The 22,644-nt window shown below is 32.3% G+C and overlaps 3 protein-coding genes across 7 annotated transcripts in view; 2 read left to right on the top strand and 1 right to left on the bottom strand.

The window, feature by feature from the left end:
• LOC111425837 (glutamate receptor ionotropic, kainate 2) overlaps positions 1–5,245 on the top strand; it is a 142,873-nt gene extending 137,628 nt beyond the window's left edge. For all 5 annotated transcript variants that reach the window (XM_071194279.1, XM_023060099.2, XM_023060097.2 and 2 more), the window contains one exon: positions 720–5,245. In XM_071194279.1, the coding sequence (XP_071050380.1) occupies positions 720–785 (66 nt within the window). In that variant the 3' untranslated portion in view covers positions 786–5,245. The remainder of the gene's footprint in view (positions 1–719) is intronic.
• Positions 5,246–16,285: 11,040 nt separating this feature from the next.
• LOC111425909 (ankyrin repeat domain-containing protein 49-like) lies at positions 16,286–17,237 on the bottom strand. Its single transcript, XM_023060203.1, has 3 exons — positions 17,073–17,237; positions 16,712–17,017; positions 16,286–16,583 (listed from the first exon to the last, which is right to left on the bottom strand). Exons 1-3 carry the CDS (start codon positions 17,146–17,148, stop codon positions 16,384–16,386), a joined length of 582 nt encoding a protein of 193 aa, XP_022915971.1. The 5' UTR covers positions 17,149–17,237; the 3' UTR covers positions 16,286–16,383.
• Positions 17,238–17,438: 201 nt separating this feature from the next.
• On the top strand, positions 17,439–22,535 carry LOC111425862 (TBC1 domain family member 14-like). The gene is made up of 6 exons (XM_023060150.2): positions 17,439–17,599; positions 19,499–20,415; positions 20,475–20,588; positions 21,269–21,475; positions 21,529–22,205; positions 22,262–22,535. The coding sequence occupies exons 2-6, from the start codon at positions 19,562–19,564 to the stop codon at positions 22,450–22,452; spliced, it is 2,043 nt and encodes a 680-aa protein (XP_022915918.2). The 5' UTR covers positions 17,439–17,599; positions 19,499–19,561; the 3' UTR covers positions 22,453–22,535.
• Positions 22,536–22,644: the final 109 nt, after the last annotated feature.

The raw sequence follows: 22,644 nt of genomic DNA on the forward strand, positions 1-22,644 counted from the left end.
TAAATAACCTTTCACGTTGTTTTCAAATGAACGTTTCTTTTGAAATTTTTGTTTCGCACATTGCTTTGTAACCGCCTTTATTTAATATCCCTTTTTAATGTTGAAAGCAGAACTACTCCAACAAATGCAATTGCATGACTTCAATGGCCTTATTGTTCTAGGGAACGCCATTGTCCTAACTGGCACATAAATTTCTAATGTAGATTAAAAGGTCAACAATTAAAATTACATGAGCAAACTAGTAGTTGCGATGTGTTCGATGGCTTTTTGATCACACTATTATTCTAAAAAATATTATTCCTAAAATTTTTAATTTGGTTTGTGTAAAGGAATGCCTAAGGGAGAGGAATAATTTATTAAATTATTTAATACATCCATTTTTTAGTTTAATATAAAAATTATTCTGAAGTAAGAGTTTTATGTATTTGCCAACAAAGTAGAAGGAAAATCGTGAATGTAGTAACTTTCTACTTCGGCAAAGCTTAAATGCTGTGAGAAAGTTAGACAATAGCTGAGTTAGTGCAGCAAAGTTTGGCGAAGTTTCCATAACTTAATGATAGGAAGTTCGGAACATAAACAGACTACGCCGTGACGCCTTCTCGAAATGTATTATTATCTCTGTCGTTCTCTTATCAATTTCGTATTACCATCGTTGTTGTGATTACAAACTTAACCTTAATACGTATAAATTCTCTGTCTTTTTATCTACTTTCTTTCAGGAAGGAGTAATGTTACCCATGATGGAAATGAAAAAATCTCCAATAACCTACGACGAGGACACCTAGCGTAAACTACACGGGGCCGTTTCAACGTTTTCGCGCTCGTCGAACGCAATAAGGGATTGCTGCGGAGGCCCGTCCAACCCCAAACATCAACAACAACAGCAGTTGCAGCAAAGGGCGGCGACCTTAAACTATAAAACGGCGCCACGCTGCCCGCCATATCTGCCGAGGAGTTCGACCCTCGGTCGCGGTGGTCGAAATCCTCAGACGAACTGCGACGTTGTGCCCAGGCAGGAACACGAAAATCTCCCGCAGCGATTTCAACAGCAAGATGCGATTCTCTGGAAGTTTGATTGTGATATCACCGGCGTACGGCAGCCTAACGATCCGGACCTCGTGGCCAGGACTAATGCCGCGGTGTCGGAAGCGGTAATTCTTTCGAATCGCACCACCTCATTGTGATACCTAGGTAGGAACAATTGCGTAGATAATGTAATAAGTAAGTCTGAAAAGGACTTAGGAATGATGGTTTCATATGTATTATAATATGTATTAATAAAAGTGTTTGTATCGTAAAACAATGTTTTAGTTTTTATGATTTTGGTTTCAAAAAGAAATGATGTCACGAGAGATTAAATCAAAATCTTTTTATATTTCGGAGTAAATTTTGCGTGATTATCTTGAGATGATTTCAAAAATTCTCGATTGATTAGAGCAAGATGAACAACTCGTTAATTATCTCTACTTTGTTCATGTGAAGTAGGAAAACTTTATTAAATCTCAATTTACAACAGAACATTTTTTGTAGAGTTGCGCAGATACATAGATAGAAGAAAAACTAAAACGTCAACACATTTATTAAAAATATTTGTGTTTGTTCATTTACTGCAATTTATTACTTTAATCGTTTAAAACATCATCAGATTTTTTCTACCTCTATTTAGTTAATAAAAATAAATATGTTGAAGAGATTTTTTTAATCCTTTTTCTGGTTATAAATGCTAAATACAGACAGACTCAATTTTTTGCTAACAATCAATTAGTGATCCATTTTAATCACAAATACTAGAATAAAATCGATGATTTTAGCAAAAATTTTAGGTCTAAACCAGTTAAAAAGTGTCAATAATTTATTTAATTATCCCAAAAAACTATTTTAACTCTTAAACATTGTTGTTTGTTGATCAGTTTAACTCAAGTAGTTGTGACTAAAATTTTGCCATGAGTCACAAAAAATTCTTTATGAATTAAATTTCAATTTATTGTTAGTAACGAGAGATTGTTGGAATAATGATTCGCAGTATTTAAACTCATTAGGAATTACGCACAAATCCTTGCGTTATTATAATAACGCAATTTTATTACAATAATCATGAAAATGAAATTATTAAGCAGTATTAGTGGATTTGATTTTGGTGAAACACAAAGCGATATTAATTGTTTCAGAGGTTCAAAATTTAATTTCACTGGATGTTGCATTCTGTGATGCTATTGTATAAATCAGAACTTGGTTAAATTGAATAACATTGTTACTAAGAATACTTGATTAAATTTTAAAAATGAGTTGAATGGATTAGTTTGGAAAGTTATTTCGGATGCTCTATTGATAATAATTATATTTAAATTTCGCTCCTTTCCATGATATTTTTTCATCTTTAAATATAAATTAAATTTAGTATAAAATCAGAACTCTATTTGAGCCCAAACCGAAGGCCGAAATCGATCCGAATCTTTTTGGTATAGTGGAATAAGAGAGACAAAGACCACGAGGTGATTAAGATCAACACTGTTCGCTCATTGTGTCTTCAGCACACGGTTTTCTTATCGATCTACGAATACTTTACTAATTGGTATTGTGGGATAAACGATATCACCCCCTAAACTTGATATTTATGTTTAGTTAACAAAATATTATGCCAGTCGTTAAATGTTTCTTTTTTTTATAATAGTTAACACATAATTAAACTCTTTTTCCACTTTTTAAAATTTCTTTCAATGTAAAACAACGAATTTTATAATATATTCAAAAATAACACATTTAAAATTCAGTTTTGAAAGGTCAAAATTGTTATTAAAATTTTATTATGTTCATTTTACCTGTTTTGCATGGCTAAAAATCGAGAACCAACAATTTTGTAATGAAACTATAGAATTATAATGTTTAATAATGTATTATTTTTCAGATAATTTCTATCGTTCAAAATTTTCTATTTCAGCCACAAATAAAACTCTAAATAATGAGCGTTAGTAAAATTTGATTAAAATTTTCTCTATAAATCCTTTGTAAGTGGGATTTAATTATTTTGATTTCGGCTACCTTTTTTTAATGATGTTATTCATAGTGTTCATTATAGCAATAATCGACCTCGCATCGTTTTTATTTAATACCTTTTTATTTTCTTCCTGCACAATAAATATTTTTTGCTGTAATGTTAACGTTTGACAATAGGCTAATAATAAGTGAAAACAAAGCAGAAGAGCTAGTGACTTATAAAACTTAAGTAATAAAATCATTGCTTTTTTTTTCTTTTTGGAGTTGATAGGAAGTGAATCTCTTGTTTTGTTCGTACAAAATAGAGAGAATGAGGACCCGAGTCTAAACTGGGGTCGTTAAATCTTTAATCAATTCTTAAGCTCCTTACTAACGTTCTAATACTAAAAAGCTCTGATCAATCCTTGGATGATAAAAAATCATTGGATTTAAGCTCAATTTATCATTGGTCATTGTTGTTTTCTTTCTAATGTTTTTGATTATTTTAACCGAATTATCTGCACGGTTGATGCTAAACAGGTTGATTTTTACATCTTTCTCGATGAGTCCTAAGGCATTTTGCAGAAAACAAATTACATCCTGTAAAATATATTTCAGTAACAATAAGGGTACAAAACGATCAAAAATTAAATCTAAATTAAATCATTTTTTAAAATTATTTTAATACAGAAAACATCAAATATTAATATTACATAAAAAAAATTGTCAATTATCAACGTAAACTTTGTAGATGAAATTAAATAGGTAGGAGATTAGGAAGACTTGGTATAGTGATGCATTACAAAGTTTGTATACGCAATAATGCAACGTTATTGAGAATTCTAAATACGTATAACGACCAATTAAGTAATCAAAATTATAAAAGTACATAGTATATTAAGTATTGCTGCTCCACTGCCGAAAAAAACAACAATAACTAAACAATTTCGGTTATGTTGTCATTAAAAATTAATATGAAAAATAAATAATTAATATATTTACTCATAGTTTTAATATTATCTACTGCGGGGAGTAATTACATAAATTGAATACTTATTAAACGATTAGAAAAGTTATAAGCTTTTGTTAAATACATTTAAAAGCTCATAATTCTTTATAAGAACAAATAAATAGTTTGAATAAACATTCTACTTAATGATACCTTTAAATAATCTTTATTTAAATATTATTCAATGAAAATATAATATATATATAAGTAATAGAAGCTCAGATGGACCAAATCTTGCAAAGTAAAATAAAAATATTTAGTGATTATACAGAACGATATGAATTTATCCTAGATATTCACGCAATAATCCATCCTTGTGTAAACCTAACTATATTTTTGTTAGATTCCGTCCAAATATTAATTCCTTATTTTTCGAACGAGCGATGTGTTGACTCATGAAACGTGTAAGTAATAAAAATGTGATAAAATCACTAATTTATTTAAAGTTATCATATATTCCGTATATTTTATTTAAAAAGTTTAAAGGAAAATAACAATAATTTTTTATTCGGTATTTCCAATACGATTTTTTTTAATTGGTTCGAGGATTAGTAGATAAAACAATTAAAATCTAAACCGATTAAACTGTCAGTCATAACATTTATTGGATACTCTGTGGTTTTACTTTGTGAAAATATACATAAAAAAATAGGGCTGTAATACGTACAAATTAATAAAATACTACCACTTTTTGTTAAGTATTTGGTAATCAACGGATTGGAGAAAAGACTAAAATCCACAGAGCAATATATCATCAATAACGTATCCTATCACAAATTGATCCGTAACAATACGATTTCACGAGAATTTATTGGGTTAAACGCCGATTCGATGATAAATTGTAACATTTCATGCGTCAACGCCTCCTAATATAGATTTATTGGAATTAGAAAAATCCTACATAAGCAATAAGCATTATGTTTAAACTCAAAAATCAATTGGTAATAAAATTGTTAATGTATTTACAAGTTAGTTTATTAGTTTTTATTTAATCGTGAACATCTACATGTAATGTGTGTACATATGGTGGTGTTTGATGTTAAATAAGAAAATAAACGTGAATTAAAAAAATGTAATAATAAACAAAAACGTTTAAGCAAAAGTGTACAAGCTTCCGGCTTTCGTTAAAATCCCCCTCCCCTTTATTAAATTAACTCAAATGCTGTTATTAACTGAATATATTTATAATGTTTATTTCATATTATAGTTTTAATGATGTTAAACTTTTCTCTTTTTAATCCAAAATAAATTATTTCTAAAAACTATTAGTGTTATTCATTTAAAAGAAATGCCAAATTTGTTTTTAGAGTATACCGGAAAGTAGATAGGGCACCGAGCTTGAATGAATCGTGTACAGCTCGACGCCAACCCCTCCACAAAGTTACTCTGAATATTTAATCTAATATAACTAACAAAAACACAGCGATAATTAGGTATACGATCCAGTGAACAGGGAGCGATCTGACGTTAAAATGTCCTACCTTGATAGAAACAAAAAGCAGGTTAATTTAAATTAATGAATCCATTAATATTGATGAGAGTCGTTCTAAATAAATGTTACTTCCTTACTAAAAAAATGAGTAAGAAAAAAGATTTGACAAAATTATAAAAACACACATAGCGAAGCAGATCAATAAAGATCGTTGGAGACTTACAAAGAAGCCCTAAAAAGAATAATATTCAGCTCTCCACTAAAGTTATAGATTATCCCTGGTCAACACAATCTCTTCTCCGAACATTTTCACCGCCTAAAATGTTTTGGTCAACATACAGGTTATGTGATACAGGTAACACAAAAACGAAAACTTTTCAAACGTGTAATTTTTGCATGTATTGCAGGGTAAGGACTTGTAAACAATCTCGTAATTTAATAAGCATAGGTCAATGGAACAGTCAGCAGCTTACTTTCGCTATAAATTTTTTTTACAAAAGCAATGATAATTTGAAAAGTGTAAGAAGAAGTTTTATGCATCCATTCGAGGGAGAGAAAACGTTTTGCCCTCTCCCCTTTATAATCCTGCCATTTACGTCTTGCACTCATTTACTTATTTATTCTCTACCTCTCATATTCTTAATTTATTCCCATTATTTTATTCGCCATTTTCTATGTCCCAAAACTCCCGTACCCACTGTATAAAGCCTTTATCAGAACCACCTCGCCCCAATTTCTTGAGACCCATTTTTCTACGTATGGAATGAGATTTCTTGTCCATCCTTCCCGGTTACTCCATTTCAACATTACTGCCATTCAAATTTTTTTGTGGTCCTTTCCTCTCCTGTATAAATGCTCTTCTCTCTTCTTTTAAATTATCTCATCTACCAGTAGGTCCATAGGTGGTATTACCGCTATAAGCACAACAGTCGTCTTCTCTGAAACACAGGATTTCCAACATTTGGGATCACTCTCATAAATACCTTTGCCGTTAGCGAGGTTTTATTCACGACCTTCAAGATATGTCTTATCATTTTCATATCTGGGTCCAGATTTTACTAGCGGCGCTGGTTATATCGTACCAAGCCTAAAACTGCAGTACTCCCTTGTTACTTCCTCACATCCAATGTAGCCTCATTTACCGCCGTTATAGATTTATCATGTAAATAAGATGTTACCATCTTTATTGGATGATGTAGCTGTCCTTCAAATCCACCATTATGTTTGGTCGAAGCATTAACCAAACTGATTATTGCCATTTTCACCATTGCTTCTGGTTTTTGGAAGTCTTTCAATAAGAATTTTGCATTCTTCCATTTTTCGGCAATATTCCGTTTGATAGGCAGTTATTTTATACTTCTGAGAGACTCCTCCGAGAGCAAAAAGAATGATCTGCTATGCCTCTAACTCTGCAAGATCACATCTAACTATGTTTTTTTTTGCTGAGACAATGATTTACTTAATTGTCCTTTCACTATTTTATTATCCATATTTGTTTTTTTTTCATGGCAAACTTCCTGGTAATGCTTTTATACACCTTCCTCCAGATGTTTTCATTCAGTTCGTCGCACAAAAGCTTCCTCTCAAATACTTGTCGACTTTATTTTTTATATTTCTACAATCACTGACCATCAGGGCCTGTACAGCTATGCAATGCCCGTATTCCCAACATCTGGCACACCTTTTCACATCCAACGTTCTTTCCAATTCGCACCTTGACTATATTCTTATACTTCCGTCTCTCAGGAGAATTTCTGCACCTTTCTTATCAAGTTTTCCGGTTTTCGTTTCTTCTCCTCTATCTATCACCCTGATCTTACCACCCTGCTTGATCACACAGGATAATTTTAGATTTTTTTTTGTTTCTGCATTTTTAAAAACAATTTCCATCTTCGCAACAGTGTTTTTTTTCTCCGATTCTGTCCACTGCTGCACCTATCTCGATAGTCTGGGTGGAAATATCCCTCCATCCTATTTCCTCCCACATAATGTTGACCTGTGCCATATCGTACATCATCTTCTTCACCGATTCATACTTATTCTTCTTAATCCATCTTTCTGCAAACTTTTCGAACTCATCCTGTCTTCTCATTTCTTCCAAAGTTTGTTCAACTACAAAAAGTAGATTACCTGTTTTATAACCGACATTCTAGTTCTGCTCAACGAACTTATTTTGAAACTATTTTATAATTCATTTTAAAATCAAATAAAATTGAAATATTACATCGACCTATACATTTTTCTTTTCTCATTTTTTATTGTACATAAAATAGGTGGTATATCTTTTCAATAGCTCGTGATTTGTGCCCTCGACCGATTTTACACATCAAAAGATCGACATTTCTGTCGGTTGCCCACGACCGATTCTTCCATTTTTTAGACCTCCATTTGTCCCTCATTCTTGCGATCCCAAAGAAAGACGACCCACCGAATAAAAAAAAGAAAGAAACCTTTTGCGGTAACAGCATCCAGCCGCCACCGCCGTATTTATTCAGGTAACAAATAGATCTCCCGTACGCATTCCAACCGCAGTTTATTCTCTACGTCTTCAAGTCGTGTTGTGAGTCCCATTTTGTTTCTATGCCAGTCACGTAAGCTTCATATAATCAGAACTTTGTCGCGGCAATGACGGCTGCTGTGTGTACGTGGAAATGCGTTATTATTTCGAAACTATGAGAGTTTGTACGTGGAATTATTGGATTTAAAAAATTTATCAAAAATATAATGAAGAAAAATACAAGAGCTGTTTGATACTCGTAACTTCAATAAGAATTCCTCTTTTGTGTTCTACCGGTATACTATACCATATTGTACTGAAAAATCCATTTTCTCGTTTATAGTTACTGGGATAGTTATGGGGAAGGTTTTCGGTTGGGGAATCCAGGGTATTCACAATAATAACGTGTATTCAGGCGGAACGGTACGTTGAAATATGCACAGCTTAAACTTGTTTAGACACAGTCAGTGCAGAGAAACTTTGTTATTTATTTTCGAAGTAACCTTTTTTCTTTGCAATTGTTGAGATACTCAGGATTAATTTTTTTTTCATTAACTTAATTTCATTGTATTACAGTTAAATATAATTTCCCCTGTTTCTATCAACGTTCAAAGAACTTTCTCTTGAAATATAATATTTAACTCCGATTATCGTAAATTCTCTTCTCCACACTTCCTGTAATCGTCCGTTTTATTTGGGATTTAACCGTGGTGGTCCTCTTTATCTGCCAGCAGCAGCTCTCGTCGTGATGAACAAAAAAAAAGAGAATAAAAAAATAACGTGCGCCCGTACGGTCTCCGAATTCGTCGCCTTTTACTGGGAGAGCATTAATATTTTGGGTCGTACCCGGAAGGCTTTCAAATAAAATGGTCACGAAAATTTCGCTTTATTCTCGTCCACCCCAGGGAAATTTCCATCGAACTCAATCATTTTAATTAGGACCGTACAGATCTGTTGAATAGAAGATGTACATTGAAGATACAAGAGCGTCGTCCACGAAGTACTCAACTTTTCAAGTGGATCTAGAACGATTTCGAAGTGGAACCCTCAAAATCCTCAATGCGGAAATGAAATTAATCGGGAAATTGGGAAATCTGTACTACGCAGGTTTCTTATAATATGTATTCACTTAATTAAATTTTATTTAAAATCGGATTTTATAAAATTAACAATTTTATATTTAAAAAGTTAAGAAGTTATTTTTTCTTATTAAGAAATTAATTTGGTTAATAAACTTAAAATATTGTCAAGTATTTCGTCGAGTAATTCTGGGAATATTTGATTTAAATATTAAAATATTATAATTTATCCAGTTTTTGATATCCCTTTGCTTCATTGTTCATGCGGAAGTCTTTCCCAACAGTCAGAAAAACAAATTAAAGATCATCTAAAAACTTTTTCCTTACGAACAAACGGTAATTGCAAAACTTGAAATCGAGCCCAGAGGGAACCGGCCAAAGAAAAAATGTACCAGTTTCTACTCCATAATTGATTTGAAACAAGAAGTTGAACAAATTTAATCGTTGTGGCGTCGAATTGTCCTCGTTCTTTCCATTTTAATTAGAAGCGACCACAGTTTATTGTCTCAGAGTTATACACATATTTACATAAAATTATTTCTTTCTATTTAATTCTAGTCCGAACTAAATCTGAGTATTTTATGAAGTATAGATAGGGTTTCTTTGAGTCTAAGTTACACTAAAAAAGTTTAGAACCTTGTTAGTTACTCTAGAACCTTGGTCATATAGACTCGATCCTCGTCAAGCTTAGTGGAGAAAGACAGGATTCGGACTTTTAAGGATCCGCACAATGGAGTGAGATTTATTGATTTTTGAAATTAGTAGAAAGGCAAAACAAAATAAGGCCAAAAGCTATAGAAACATACCATATAGGGATAAAAGGATATTTTTTCACGCATGTAGAGTTTACGTAAACATGTAATTCTCGGAAAACATATACAAATTTTCAAAGAGACAATTTGGACAGATTTCTCTCTAATCTGCCCAAATTAGCGCGCATTCGAACAAAAACTCCTGGCGTACGGCAGATTGAATCGGCTGCAGCAAACAGGAGTTGTTATTAATTGGCGTTTTCGGTGTTGTATACTTTTTTTTCATACAATCCCATACAAAAAAAAACCAACAGATTAAAGTCCGAATTTCCGGCAGGCTATTACGGCCAGTACAACGTTTAGGAAAAGTTCACACACAGCACCGTCGAATCGAGATTGTATGGGAACCATCCATAAATGTCTTTTCTAACAAAATAATAATGAAGCACCATTTAAACGCGATGGTAGCAAAACTGCTACGGGGTGGTGTCAATGAAAATTGTTGGAATTTTGTAAGTTTTACAACAATAATCGGGGTTGTATAAATTTAATTTCTAGTAAAATAAAAAGTTTTAAAAATTATCTGTGCCGCAATATGGTCCAGAAGTTATTGACTAAATTACAGCTGAGATTCAAATCATTTTTGCACTCATTGTGCACTTGCGCAATATGACTCATAGAAAGGTTGAGACTTTCTTCACATCTTCTTTGTATCTTCTTCATGTTTCCATTTTCGTGGAGCGATTATAAAACTGAAACGCAACAAAGCCCAGGGAGTCGACGAAATCCCAGCAGAACTAATAGAAGCAAACCTAATTTACTACTAAGGAGAAAAAGCTAATTTGCTCGAACTATAGAAGAATAATATGTATAAAGTGTTCATGCAGATAATCAAAAGACGGCTAACACCAGTGACAGAAACGATCATAGGAGATTACCAGGCTGGTTTTAGAAGGATCGATATCCACCGTAAACCAGATATTCATATTATGACAAATTCTACACACATCATGTCACCATTGTCATCTTCAACACATCTTCTTTGGCATTCAATAGATGTTGTGATTTAACATGGGGAAGTAAACCCCCAGCATCGGGAAGTATTTGAGCAACACTAACAACTCTGCGAACGTTTGGTTGTCTGCTTTGTGGCAATCTCTGTAAATATCGATGACGCGCTTATTCATGTAAAGAAATGTAGTTCCCTGAGTTTTTTTCCTTTCTAGCACCCCTGTGGCTGTGAATTGCTATCAATTTTGGATTAACGTGTAATGGGAAGATATATTAATCCAAACACTTTCAATTCACAACGAGACATGAGAATCCAAATCAATTCGCACTTTTTTCTGCCATAAATTTGGTACTTGAAATAGAAAAAAAAGAATATGATGAAGATCAAAGGGATACCAACAAAGAATTGAATATATCTAAAAATCTTTAGAACTCCTGTGTACAACTAAACTCGATGTAGTGAAATAGCATTTCCATAATACCTTCAAAGTGATGGTCTATTACAACGGTGGCCAAATTGCGGCTCTTTGAAGGATTATTTGTGGCTCTCGATAAATGTACACGAGTTCCTTTTTTTTAGTATAAGTATTTAATATAATTTATTTAAAAAAAATGTTTTAACACCGTCTTTGCATACCTTTTATGATACTTTATCTCAAGATGTACACAGACTTTTTTACAAATTAACTGTTTAAATTAATATAAATCAATTAAATGTTGTATAAGTCTCTATCAGCTACATAAATCATAATAGCCATCCAAATAAAAAATTCCAATCACATTGCGTAACTATAATTGGAAATGGTATTGAAATTGCCGTGTTTTTAAATTTAATATTCAATCATATACCGATGTACTATTTGAATTTTGTAAAATTCAAGTGTCTAGTTTATTTAAGTTTAAAAACATAAAAAAAGTGAAATTGCGTTTTTAATTGAAAAGTGACTTTATCTTCCATTCAAATCAATTAATTAAAACTTTAAATATGTCTCGTCACAAAGAAATAAGAACAAAATAGGAACGTAATAATAAAAACGAGAAATATTTGACTTTTCAGTCCGTATATTTTCCATTATTCACTGCCAGTACCAGACAAAACCGTATCTTTTACATCGACACCAAACGACCGGACAAGGTGGTGTCATATCCTAGGTAAAAAGGAACTTTTATGCTTTCTGTGATCGGTGAGCCACTGCCAGTGGTCGTTTCCTTTGCTCGTAACGCTATTTTCCCGAGGAGAAGCATATTTCTTTACCACCGAGGGCCGGACGAACAAGAATAAATTCACTGTGTAAAAAATTCCACTTTCGTCCATCATGTTCAAAGAGTAATTTTATTGTGTGACATCAAACGTTAAACATTTCATTATGTTGACTTTAGAAGCACCTTTGATAACTTTTAAAGCTTTTATAAGATTTTTTTTTGCAATGGTACTAAAATTTACATTATATTTTTTTTTAATTTTGAAAATGATATTACTTAATGAGTTAAAATTTAATAATTAATTGTAGCGCAACAAACATAAACATAATCAGAACATTTTTCATAGTTGATATTCTCAGCAAAAAGTACTCAAAACATTTTTGCATGGATATTAATTTTTATTCGAGTTTTTGTTAAAAACTGCAAATTAATCAGTAGAAATGCTAGTGTTGGAACATTACAACTGGACTTTTTTAATTACTGCAACTCGTAGAACAAGAGAGAAACATTTCCGAACTAACCACCAACATTTACATAATGCGGTTATATAGGGACTTTAATTTGCATGTGTAAATCGCGAACACGGTACACGTGAAATCTCTGAATAAAACATAATAACGAAACAAAACAATTTCGGCGATATTCACACAACCACATGTTAATAATTTCAAACTACCGATAAATTTTATTCATCCCTGGCATTTCACAAAACTAGATAGGTTAAATTTTATTGGACCATGCGTATAATATACGATCGACAGTTAAACTTTATTCTGGCGATACGTTTAATGTAATTGATTTTCGAACCACGTTTAATTACAATTAATTAAACAGTATATCAAAAAAAGAAGGCAGAATAAATTGTGCCCAATTCGATTAAACCAGGTCCAATATTATTTACTAATGAATAGAAACGATTATAACAGTGCTCCAATAGAATGAGAGAAAGGATCGCAATCAACAAATTATTTTATTATAAAATGGTGAAGTACTAAATTAATGTTTTTGCATCATGTGACATAGGCATTCAATTAGAGATTATTACAATTACTTAAATATGTACACATTGCTTTATAACTGTTTGATTATTGATTTCCTTGTAATTAATCTGCCCTTAATAACTTGATAGTGGGAACTTCGTCTAAGTTCGATAGATTTGGCTCTGGCAAACCCGATCAAATAGCCATATACCTGGAGAAGATAAACATTTCGACAAATTCGATTTATAGCATCACAATCAAATTTAATAAACGTTCAATCCAAATTATTAGTCATAAAAAATATTCGAAAAGAAAACCGCAAGGCAATAAATAACATTTATACTCAAAACTCAGTAGCTGAAGATATTCGATTTGTGGAGTACCTACATTCAGTTTCCAATCTCGATTATACAAACAACAAATTGTAATTTATCACCTGCGCTGACCCAAATCCAGAGTGCAAATTCGTACTGAAACACAGTCCATGCACTAACACGCTTATCGGGGAATACAAAAATTTACCATTTTTCTAGCGCATAGCAGCGAATTCCGGGCGAAATGAAAATTTTCTCTGATAAAATAATTTTGCTTATTCCCATGTAGAAAACGTTAATTAAAATTCTTGCCGCACAAGTTGTAATGGTGCAGTTTGTATAATGTGAGGTAATTGAAAATTCAAACTGTACGACTCAATCTGATTTGACCGGAATCCGAAAGCAAACCATTTTCAATAAACATTAGCATCGGATCTCTGCTGTAGGATTTGTTAAACGATATTCACGAATCGGAATTTCATGTAATCCAATGATTACATCTTGGAAACTAACTAATTCAAACCAAACATTTACGTTTAAGCGTTTCAAGCGGACCAGAATATTTCAAGGATACCTAAATACTCCTTAACTTGATAATATGCAGAAATAACGATTTACATAAACAAATTTTAATCAAAATAAAGCATTTCTTAATTTACATATTTGTATCTAGTATATATTTTTTAAACATTTATGGGCTTACACAAGATGTTATGCACCAGTAAGTTTATTTACACTTTTCTCGTGGAAAATCTGCGAGAAAGTGTTTACCAAGCGAACACAGCACTGCAAAATTACGAAAAGCTTACGCTGATCAAATAGGAAAACTTGAACTGTAAATATCGTTACTTCAGTGATATATTTATTTGAAATGAATAATTTTACAAGATAGATAATTTATGAAATAGAATGAATTTGTTTAACCCATAATCAACTATAAAAGACACTTCAACATAACTGTTTGGTTTAATAATAGGTCACTGTGAATAAATCAGTGGAAAAACTCGTTAGGTGAAAAACTCAAAAAATGTTTTGTCATTTCGATGAAAATGAAAAAGGCCAAAAACGTATCACGTCATTATTGGAACATCACATTTCGGGGTGCGCATTCCAACCGGTTTCCCTAAATCCCGGCGGTTTTAATTTCGCATCACCAATAACCGGAACTGGAACTGCATACGTTTGCAGTAATCCCAGTAACGTGCTAAATTGCGAACACTCGACAGAATTAATACAAATAAATCGACGTGTTTGAAAAAAAACCTAATTTTGCTCTTCTAATTAACATTTGCACCCACAATTTGATACCATTCAATTTGGAAAATTTTAACCAACAAATTTGTAGCTATTGTTTCTATATTGAGTGAATTTAAAAAATTTTAAATGTTTTCATGTTATGTTTCAACATCACGCAAGAACGAAAATATTATACATTACAACCTATATAAGAACATCTCCATTATGTTCGCTCAGGTCTTTTCTCGTTGACGTTCCAAGAAATTTAACCGACCCACAGCAAGTTTCCCCATCGACAGGGCACCGAAACGGGTTCCTGTAAAAACCCTAATGGATGTTGGACATGGCAGCGAAACGATTCAGACGACAATGTGTTCACGTGTGTATGTACTTTTCTCTGGGATCGGAGTGATGGCGTGCGATTTCTTGTGTGTAGACCAGCCGAAGTACGGTCGCGGCAGTATGTGTTCCCGCCGTACCAAGTCTCCGAAGTTCCTTTCAGAGCAATTGAATATAAAAATCCCACGGAGCGTAAAACCGCAGAAAACGACGCAGAAGACGTGGATAACGACTCTCTAAACTCTTCTATGTTAGCTCCTTTCGGTTTCCGGGTATGAGAAGAAAAAAATTTGTTGGAGGGACAGAATGCTTTTCACCGAAAAATTGTAATCCGGGATGTGCGTGGGTTGAACCGGATTGGGGATAATCTTTGTTTGACTTGTAAATCCTAATGGAGGTAGGATAAGCTTTAAATTCAATCGATCACGTAATGAGATGACTTTTTTTCCGAAAAATCCGTAATAAAATATTTAAAGGATTGACTAGTAACCTTCTCTGCGGTTTTTGGCAAGCAGGTGACCGTAAAAATGCAAAATGGATAACGTTAGTAATTAAAAGGAATTTGTGTTTCATAAGGACGAAATTTATAGAGGAAACGGAACGTGTAATGTGCTCGAAAAAAGGTCGTTTAAAAGCGGGAATGGGATATGAATGTAGAGATATGTGATCACAAAAAATATCCGGTTACACATTGAAAAATGTCCTTTTCGTGTCCTGTCCGGTTAAGTAAACGTTTTAATGGCGTACCACGCTAATTTTTTAATTAGATCACAAAGTTCAAAAAAATGAAAACTCAAATTGTTTAATCAAATTTTTCAACCCTTCGCTCATATAATTTTTTGTGGTCTATTAAATACACCTTATACAAGAAGTCATTTATAAGTATTAGTACAAAAATAATTTTAATAGTTATTTATTTATTAACAAAATACGAAATAAATTTCGTTGATGGCGTTGATGTGACATTGATTGTGAAATCTAATGTTTAACTAACGTTCAATTCTAACTTTAAAGCAGATCCTACATGTTTTACAGCAATTTGCAGTTCGTGCATTAATTTTTAAACAAGGAAATTCTCATTATTTGTATGAGACCTCGATTCAAATGATCAGAATATTCTAGAAAATAAACATTTCCGTCCATTCATGTTTCTAGATGATGTATTGAATTACGAAATCTCAAGAAACCCAAGAATTCCTCAATAAGTACTCTTAGCCATAAAGGCGTCTATAAAAGTAGTCGATCAACTTAATGACAACCTAGTTACACAATAATTTCCTTCAGGTTTCCATAATACCTTAATAAAAACCTGATCACTTTTTTAATATCTATCCTTTTGAGGAATGCTAATACCCAAGAAACGCTCAAGTCTATTTTTTGCACAGTGACAAAATGATATTTATTATACATATGTATAGGAGGGGTTTGATAGAATCAGTTGAGGTAAAAAATTATAATAATTAAAAAATATTAGTTCGTTTTCTATTACCAATTCAGTTATAAAATCAGAAATAAATAGCAGCTTATCCTATACATTCTTATATTATAATACTGTTATTTAAATATCAGAAAGTCCTTGTATAGCAGGGTCTGCCATCTCAAAAATATGATAATACTTAGAACTCCTTTTTGCAATATTTTCAGCAGTTTCCTTACTGTTATTAACTAATTCTGGCTTAATATACGGATGCATTAAAAGTAATTGAATCATATCATAACAAGCTCCATGATTAGCAGCAACATGTAAAGGTGTTTGACCTAAAAATAAGAATTATTAACTAAACACAAATTTAAACTAATAAATTCGTTAAAACAAAAATAAAATTGATATATTACAGTAAATAATTGGCTTAATAATGAGTTAATAAATATTCCCATTAATTTACCTCCATCTGAAATTGCATTAACATCAGCCCCTTCTTGTAATAATCTAATAGCACATTGAGTATGACTCCATTGACAACAAGAATGTAATGGTTCCCATTTCATTTGTGTTTTACTTCCAATATTAGCACCTTTCGTAAGTAAATACTCAACCATTTCAATGTGATTACCATAACAAGCCCTGTGTAAAGGTGAATAACCGTCTTTATCAACAATATTTATTAACTCTGCATTAGCTTCTATAAGGCGTTTTAAATCATTCAGTTCACCATTCTCGGCAGCCCATAAAACCTCTTTCTCCGGAGTTTCTAAAGTAGTTTAGAAGTTAATATTTCATAGCTATAGTTATTGCAAAAATGTTACCGTGGGGGTTTTCCTCTTCGTCAATGTCGTTTAAATCATCTTCCCAGCCGCTTACTAAAAAGCGTTCATCATTCATTTTAATATAATTTTATAAAGGATTTATAAATAAACTGAAAATAAATGTTTTAAAAATTGAGGTTAAGTTGAAGTTGACAAGTTATGAAAACTTGCCAGTACCAACTGCTGAAAAAAATTAACCCTTTAAATTTCACAAAAATAAATTGATTATTTAACGTGGTTTTTAGTTATAATTTATGTCTAAAATATCAATTTTATTTGTTTATATAGATAAATATACTTATTTTTAATAATAGTCTTATTAAACTTTAATTGAAGTATATATTAGGAAATTTTAATTCAACAATTGGTACTCGAATGGTGACTAATTTCGATGCAATCGTGTTTATTGTCAAAAAGTGAATGCATAATGACACAATAACAGATACGCCTGGTTTAATTTAGATTAATGTTCACAAGAAGAATGTGTGAAAAAGTGGTGTCAAATATCAGCATTGAATTATATACAGGTATCGTACATAACGTTTAAGTATTTTTAACCGTAATTAGTAAAAAGGTGCACAAGAAATAGGAAGTTTGACATTGAAATATGTTGCTAATAAAAATCAGAAACCAAAGCTCCAGTTGCATTTGTGTTTCCTATCTTATTATCTTACTATTGCAGTTTATAAATTAAAAAGACCTTGATTTGCATTTTGTGTAGTATTTGATTAAACCTTGACTAATCTTTAAGGAAGTGATTTAAATAAAGATATAGATGTGTAATTCTTATTATCACTGGCTTTTATTTATCAAAGCTTTGATTTATTTTATTAAATTATGCAATAAAGTACTCCACGTGTTTGCTGATAAAAATTTATTTGTTATTATGAATCTGTAGTTTAGAAATACAGGTGTATGAAAAGTGTGCATGTTTGATTAAAAATTGTTGAGTTTCTTGAAAACTATCTTGAAACTAGTCAAATAATTCATCAAAAAATAATGTACCAAATAATATTTATTTACAAATTGTGCTACCCAATGCCAAAACAATAATTGAGAGAGATGTCATGTTGTTTGGGTAGTTGACCTTTGATTGGCAGCTTCTACATGGATTAGATAGAGATGTACCATCTCAGTATGTTTGCTTCTCTTTAATAGAAACTATTTCAATAACAATTTAAAATGTATAACACATTTACTTGGTAAAAGTTCCAAAAATCCAAGAAAATCATATTTTCTAGATACAAAATTTCATAGATGGTTTTGAATCTGCTGGAATGATTTCAATGAGATTACTTCAACTTCCATATTTAGCTGTTTTGGGTTAAAATTTTTTGGAATGACGATGTCGTCGTTTCCAAAACATTATCGTAATTATTAGGTGAAGTTGCTTTCTGCAACTTTTTCTGTCAACGCAGCTGCGCCTAGTAGTTGTTTCCTAAATATAATGGCATGAATGATGCCATGTTGCAACCTTTTCTAGAGCATGGTTTCTCAAACGTCTTCGAAGTTGACCGCCTCAAGTATCACGAACAATACTTGCCGACGACTTTGAAGTTGGACGAGATTTGTCTTGTACACTTCTTAGTATTTTTCATCTCGTCTGTTCTCATCATTAGTAAAGTCCTGTTTATATCTGGTCTTGTGCTTGCCGCGTAAGCTATGATGGGTCTTATAGCCCTTTTATATGTGTTGCTTTTGCTTTAACTATGAAGGTATTTGTTCTCCCAAATAATTTCTCGTAGGCATCGATCAACGGTAGATCAGATATTCAGTATTAGGCAGATAATGGAGTATACAGGGAATAAATATAACAACACATTGCACCAGCTTTTTAAATAGGAACTGGACATACCAAAAAAATTAATTAATCTCACAAAATCCTGTGTAGATGGATTTACAAGTACAGTAAGACTTCAAAGAAAACTGTCGACTTTCTTTGCATTCAACAATGGTTTCAAATAGGGAGATGCGTTATTCCCACACCTCTTTAACGTGTTAGAATGAGTTGTGCGGAAGACAAACGCAAAGACGCCACTCTGTTTCTGACTTCTTCAGTAACACTGTCCGTCTGGTGAATAGCCACATTCGTTGATCATCACATACGATGTGGATGTTACCCACCTGTTCCTCCGTCCTTCTCACTACTACAACTTGACTCTTCACATTGTTCAAAATCCTGCTCCCCTGTAGAGTATCTGACCACTCGAGTATCAATTTCCTCTCCGAGTTTGCGATAAAGACTACATCATATGCATATCAGAGCGTCTATCTGAGCTCTTCACCGCTGGAAAGTAGTGGAAAGATAATATTAATGTTGGAACTAATTATTCAAGATCTCCAACTTCCATCTTATCCTTCTTAGTCATATCTCTAATTGTATCAGATCTCAATTATGTATTTTGAAACATTAATTTTTATTTCAGACTTTTAAAAATTCCTATGCAATCACTAAGAATTATCTCAAACACCAAAAGTAACTATGAAATATGAAAACTATCGACTCTGACAACGACTACAACAATTTCAATTCATACAATAATAAAGTAGAGGAAACGACTGATTTATTAATAAATGGGAACGGCGATACTTTGCTCCGGTGCAACGCCGACCTAGCAAAAAGTTTTAATGTGTTAAAGTCGACGCCGCCGATGGGTCATAAGGGCCGTTTTTATCAGCGCGTCCTACTCAAAAGTAATAACTCCGCAAACGTAACGGAAGATTCTCGAAGCAAAAGCTTACCGAATTCTCTAGAAAAAAATAAGTCCTTAAACGGTAGTGATATCGAAACTGTCGAGTGCTGTGATATAGAATCTAAATTGTTGCCGACGACGGACGGCGACAGTCCTCCGGTTTCGCCGGTTTTTCAAGATTTGTGGTTTAAAACGTGGCCGGAACGTTATGATAAGTTAAAAACTAACGACACGGACCCGGTACATTCCGAAGGGAGCTCTAGTAATGGTTATTTATACGCTACGTGTAGTAGTACACAGAAATCCCCTGTAGTCCGTAAAAACGATGTTAAAAAAGTCACGTTGAATGAAGCGCTTGAAAATATTTCATTGGCGTATAGTCCCATTACAAAACAATTACATTTTGTTAAAAAGGACATCGTTGAAACATCGAAAGTGGAAGAATCTGATGATATTATTAATAAAATTGAAGATAATACTTTATGTCCTGAAAATGTTAGGCCTCATCATAGTAGATCAAGTACAATTTCAAGTTTAAGTGATTTTTCACCTTCCGGTAGCTTATTAGACCCTGATGAAAGAACAACACCAACGAAGGATTTAAGTGAAAGCAAAAGTTGCAAAAAAAAGAAAGGAACCTTTTTTAATAAGTATATTTATATATTTTTTTAATTTTTAAGAGTTTATCAAATTTTTTTATGATTTGCAGAAATGTATTCTCTTGGAAGCTTTTTGCGAAAGCAAAGGATGATGGTTCTATTCCACATTCACCACAACATTGTAATGTTATTGCCAGTTCTTCCGCTTTAATACTAAATAAACGGTAATAAAAGAAAATATAGTAAAACTTCGATATAACAGACAAAATATTTTTAAGTTATTCTATTAATAGTTTTCTTGAGTTTATTTATGAACATGATGTGCGTAATTTTGATACTACCAAATTTGAATTGTGTGTACTCATCGTGTTCTTTAGGTCATTTTGAACATTTTAGGAACAAAAAAATTAAAATTGTGAATTTAAAAGTTAAGGGAAAAATTTTTTTTCATTGCCAAAATTGAAATGTGTGTATTAGTCGTGTTACAAGGGATATTTTACATATTCTAGAAGCGAAAAATTAAAAAAAAATGATAATTACAAATTTAGAGCCAAGGAATAGACTTTTTGCAATTTTTTTTGCTACTGCCAAATTTGAATTGTGTGTACTCATCGTGTTCCTCAAGTCATTTTGAACACCTCAGGAACAAAAAAAAATTAAATTTGCGAATTACGAGTTAAGGGACCAAATATTGTTCTCATTGCCAAAATTGAATTGTGTGTATTAGTGCGTTTTAATTTTCACGCACATCTAAACTCGAATCTTTCTAGTTCTAAGTCTAATGTTAATTCTAGTTTTAATTAGAACTTTTGACTATGACGAACACTTCCTTTCACATATTAATCCGTTATATCGAGGTTTTACTATAATTTTTAATTTACTACGTTTAGAAATTACTTTTTAGACCATCTACGTTACCAGCTAAAAATGAAGCTGAAGAACAAAGACATAGGGAAGAATATCAAGCAATTTTAATCGCTGCCAAGAAAAAAGAGGCACTAAATAACGCGGCTAAACAGAAACAACAAAAAATTCAGTTACAATTGGAGGAGCAACAAGCGAATGCAACAAAATATTTTACGCACACTGTTTTAGCAAATTGGGATACTATGTAACATAATTAAAATTTCTCAATTAAATCAAAATTAATACATTTCGTTATAGGTATTGTGTAAAGAAAACTAAAGATTTATGGTGGCATGGGCTTCCTTCAAGTGTGCGCGGAAAAGTTTGGCGTTTAGCAATAGGAAACGATTTGAACTTAACTCCTCAGCTACATGATATATGTCTTTCGCGTGCACAAATTAGATTGAGTAGTCCAGAACCGCCTGAAATCGATACAGTTAATATTGATCAAGAAAGTAGCTTGGACGTAATTCAACTGGATATAGCTCGAACGTTTCCGAATCTTTGTATTTTTCAAGAAGGCGGTCCTTATTCGGAGGTACTTCATTCGTTATTAGCAGCTTATGTGTGTTATAGACCTGATGTAGGTTATGTACAAGGAATGTCTTATATCGCAGCTATTCTTATATTAAATATGGATCCTTATGATGCTTTTGTATGTTTTGCGAACCTCTTAAACAAACCGTTACACATCGCAGCGTTCACGTTAAATCAACACCAAATGCAGTCTTATTACAAAGCTTTTAACGAAATTTTTAATTATTCTTTACCAAAATTATATTTGCATTTCGTCAAATCGGGTTTAACACCTGATATGTATTTATTGGATTGGATTTATACGGTTTATGCGAAAGCGATGCCTTTGGATGTAGCGTGTCGTGTTTGGGATGTTTTTTTGAGAGATGGAGATGAATTTCTTTTTAGAACAGGATTAGGTGAGTTATTTTTGAATTTTGATTGAATTTGTGGTTGATTTAATTATTTTTGAAAGGAATCTTACATTTACATCAAGATACTCTAATGAAAATGGACTTTTTACATGGAGCTCAGTTCTTAACGAGACTTCCCGAAGATATGTCGTCTGACCAACTTTTCAAAAGTATTCAAATGGTAAGCACAAATGTCGGGAAACAAACATTTGGTCAAATCGTTGAAAAATGTCTCTCCTCGAATGATACGTAACGGTAATTTTATTTAAAAATTATGCGTTCTCGAACAAAACCGACTGATTTTTTTTTCAATTGAAATAAAACCAGAAAATCCTAGTTAAATCATTACTTCTACTCATAACCGTTCTTTTATGTTAATTAAGATGTTAATTAATCATTTTTATCGTCCCTCAGGGTAAAATTAGCTATTCCACTGCCACTTAGT

Source organism: Onthophagus taurus, chromosome 2 (genome assembly GCF_036711975.1).
Source record: "Onthophagus taurus isolate NC chromosome 2, IU_Otau_3.0, whole genome shotgun sequence".
Classification (NCBI taxonomy): Eukaryota; Metazoa; Arthropoda; class Insecta; order Coleoptera; family Scarabaeidae; genus Onthophagus; species Onthophagus taurus.

Coding starts and splice junctions, on each gene's coding strand:
- LOC111425909 (XM_023060203.1), bottom strand. CDS start 17,148: ATGAATGATGAACGCTTTTTAGTAAGCGGCTGGGAAGATGATTTAAAC. Junction 17,018..17,072: donor CGAAGAGGAAAACCCCCACG/GTAACATTTTTG, acceptor AAACTACTTTAG/AAACTCCGGAGAAAGAGGTT. Junction 16,584..16,711: donor TAATGCAATTTCAGATGGAG/GTAAATTAATGG, acceptor TCTTATTTTTAG/GTCAAACACCTTTACATGTT.
- LOC111425862 (XM_023060150.2), top strand. CDS start 19,562: ATGAAAACTATCGACTCTGACAACGACTACAACAATTTCAATTCATAC. Junction 20,416..20,474: donor AAAGGAACCTTTTTTAATAA/GTATATTTATAT, acceptor TATGATTTGCAG/AAATGTATTCTCTTGGAAGC. Junction 21,476..21,528: donor TTAGCAAATTGGGATACTAT/GTAACATAATTA, acceptor ATTTCGTTATAG/GTATTGTGTAAAGAAAACTA.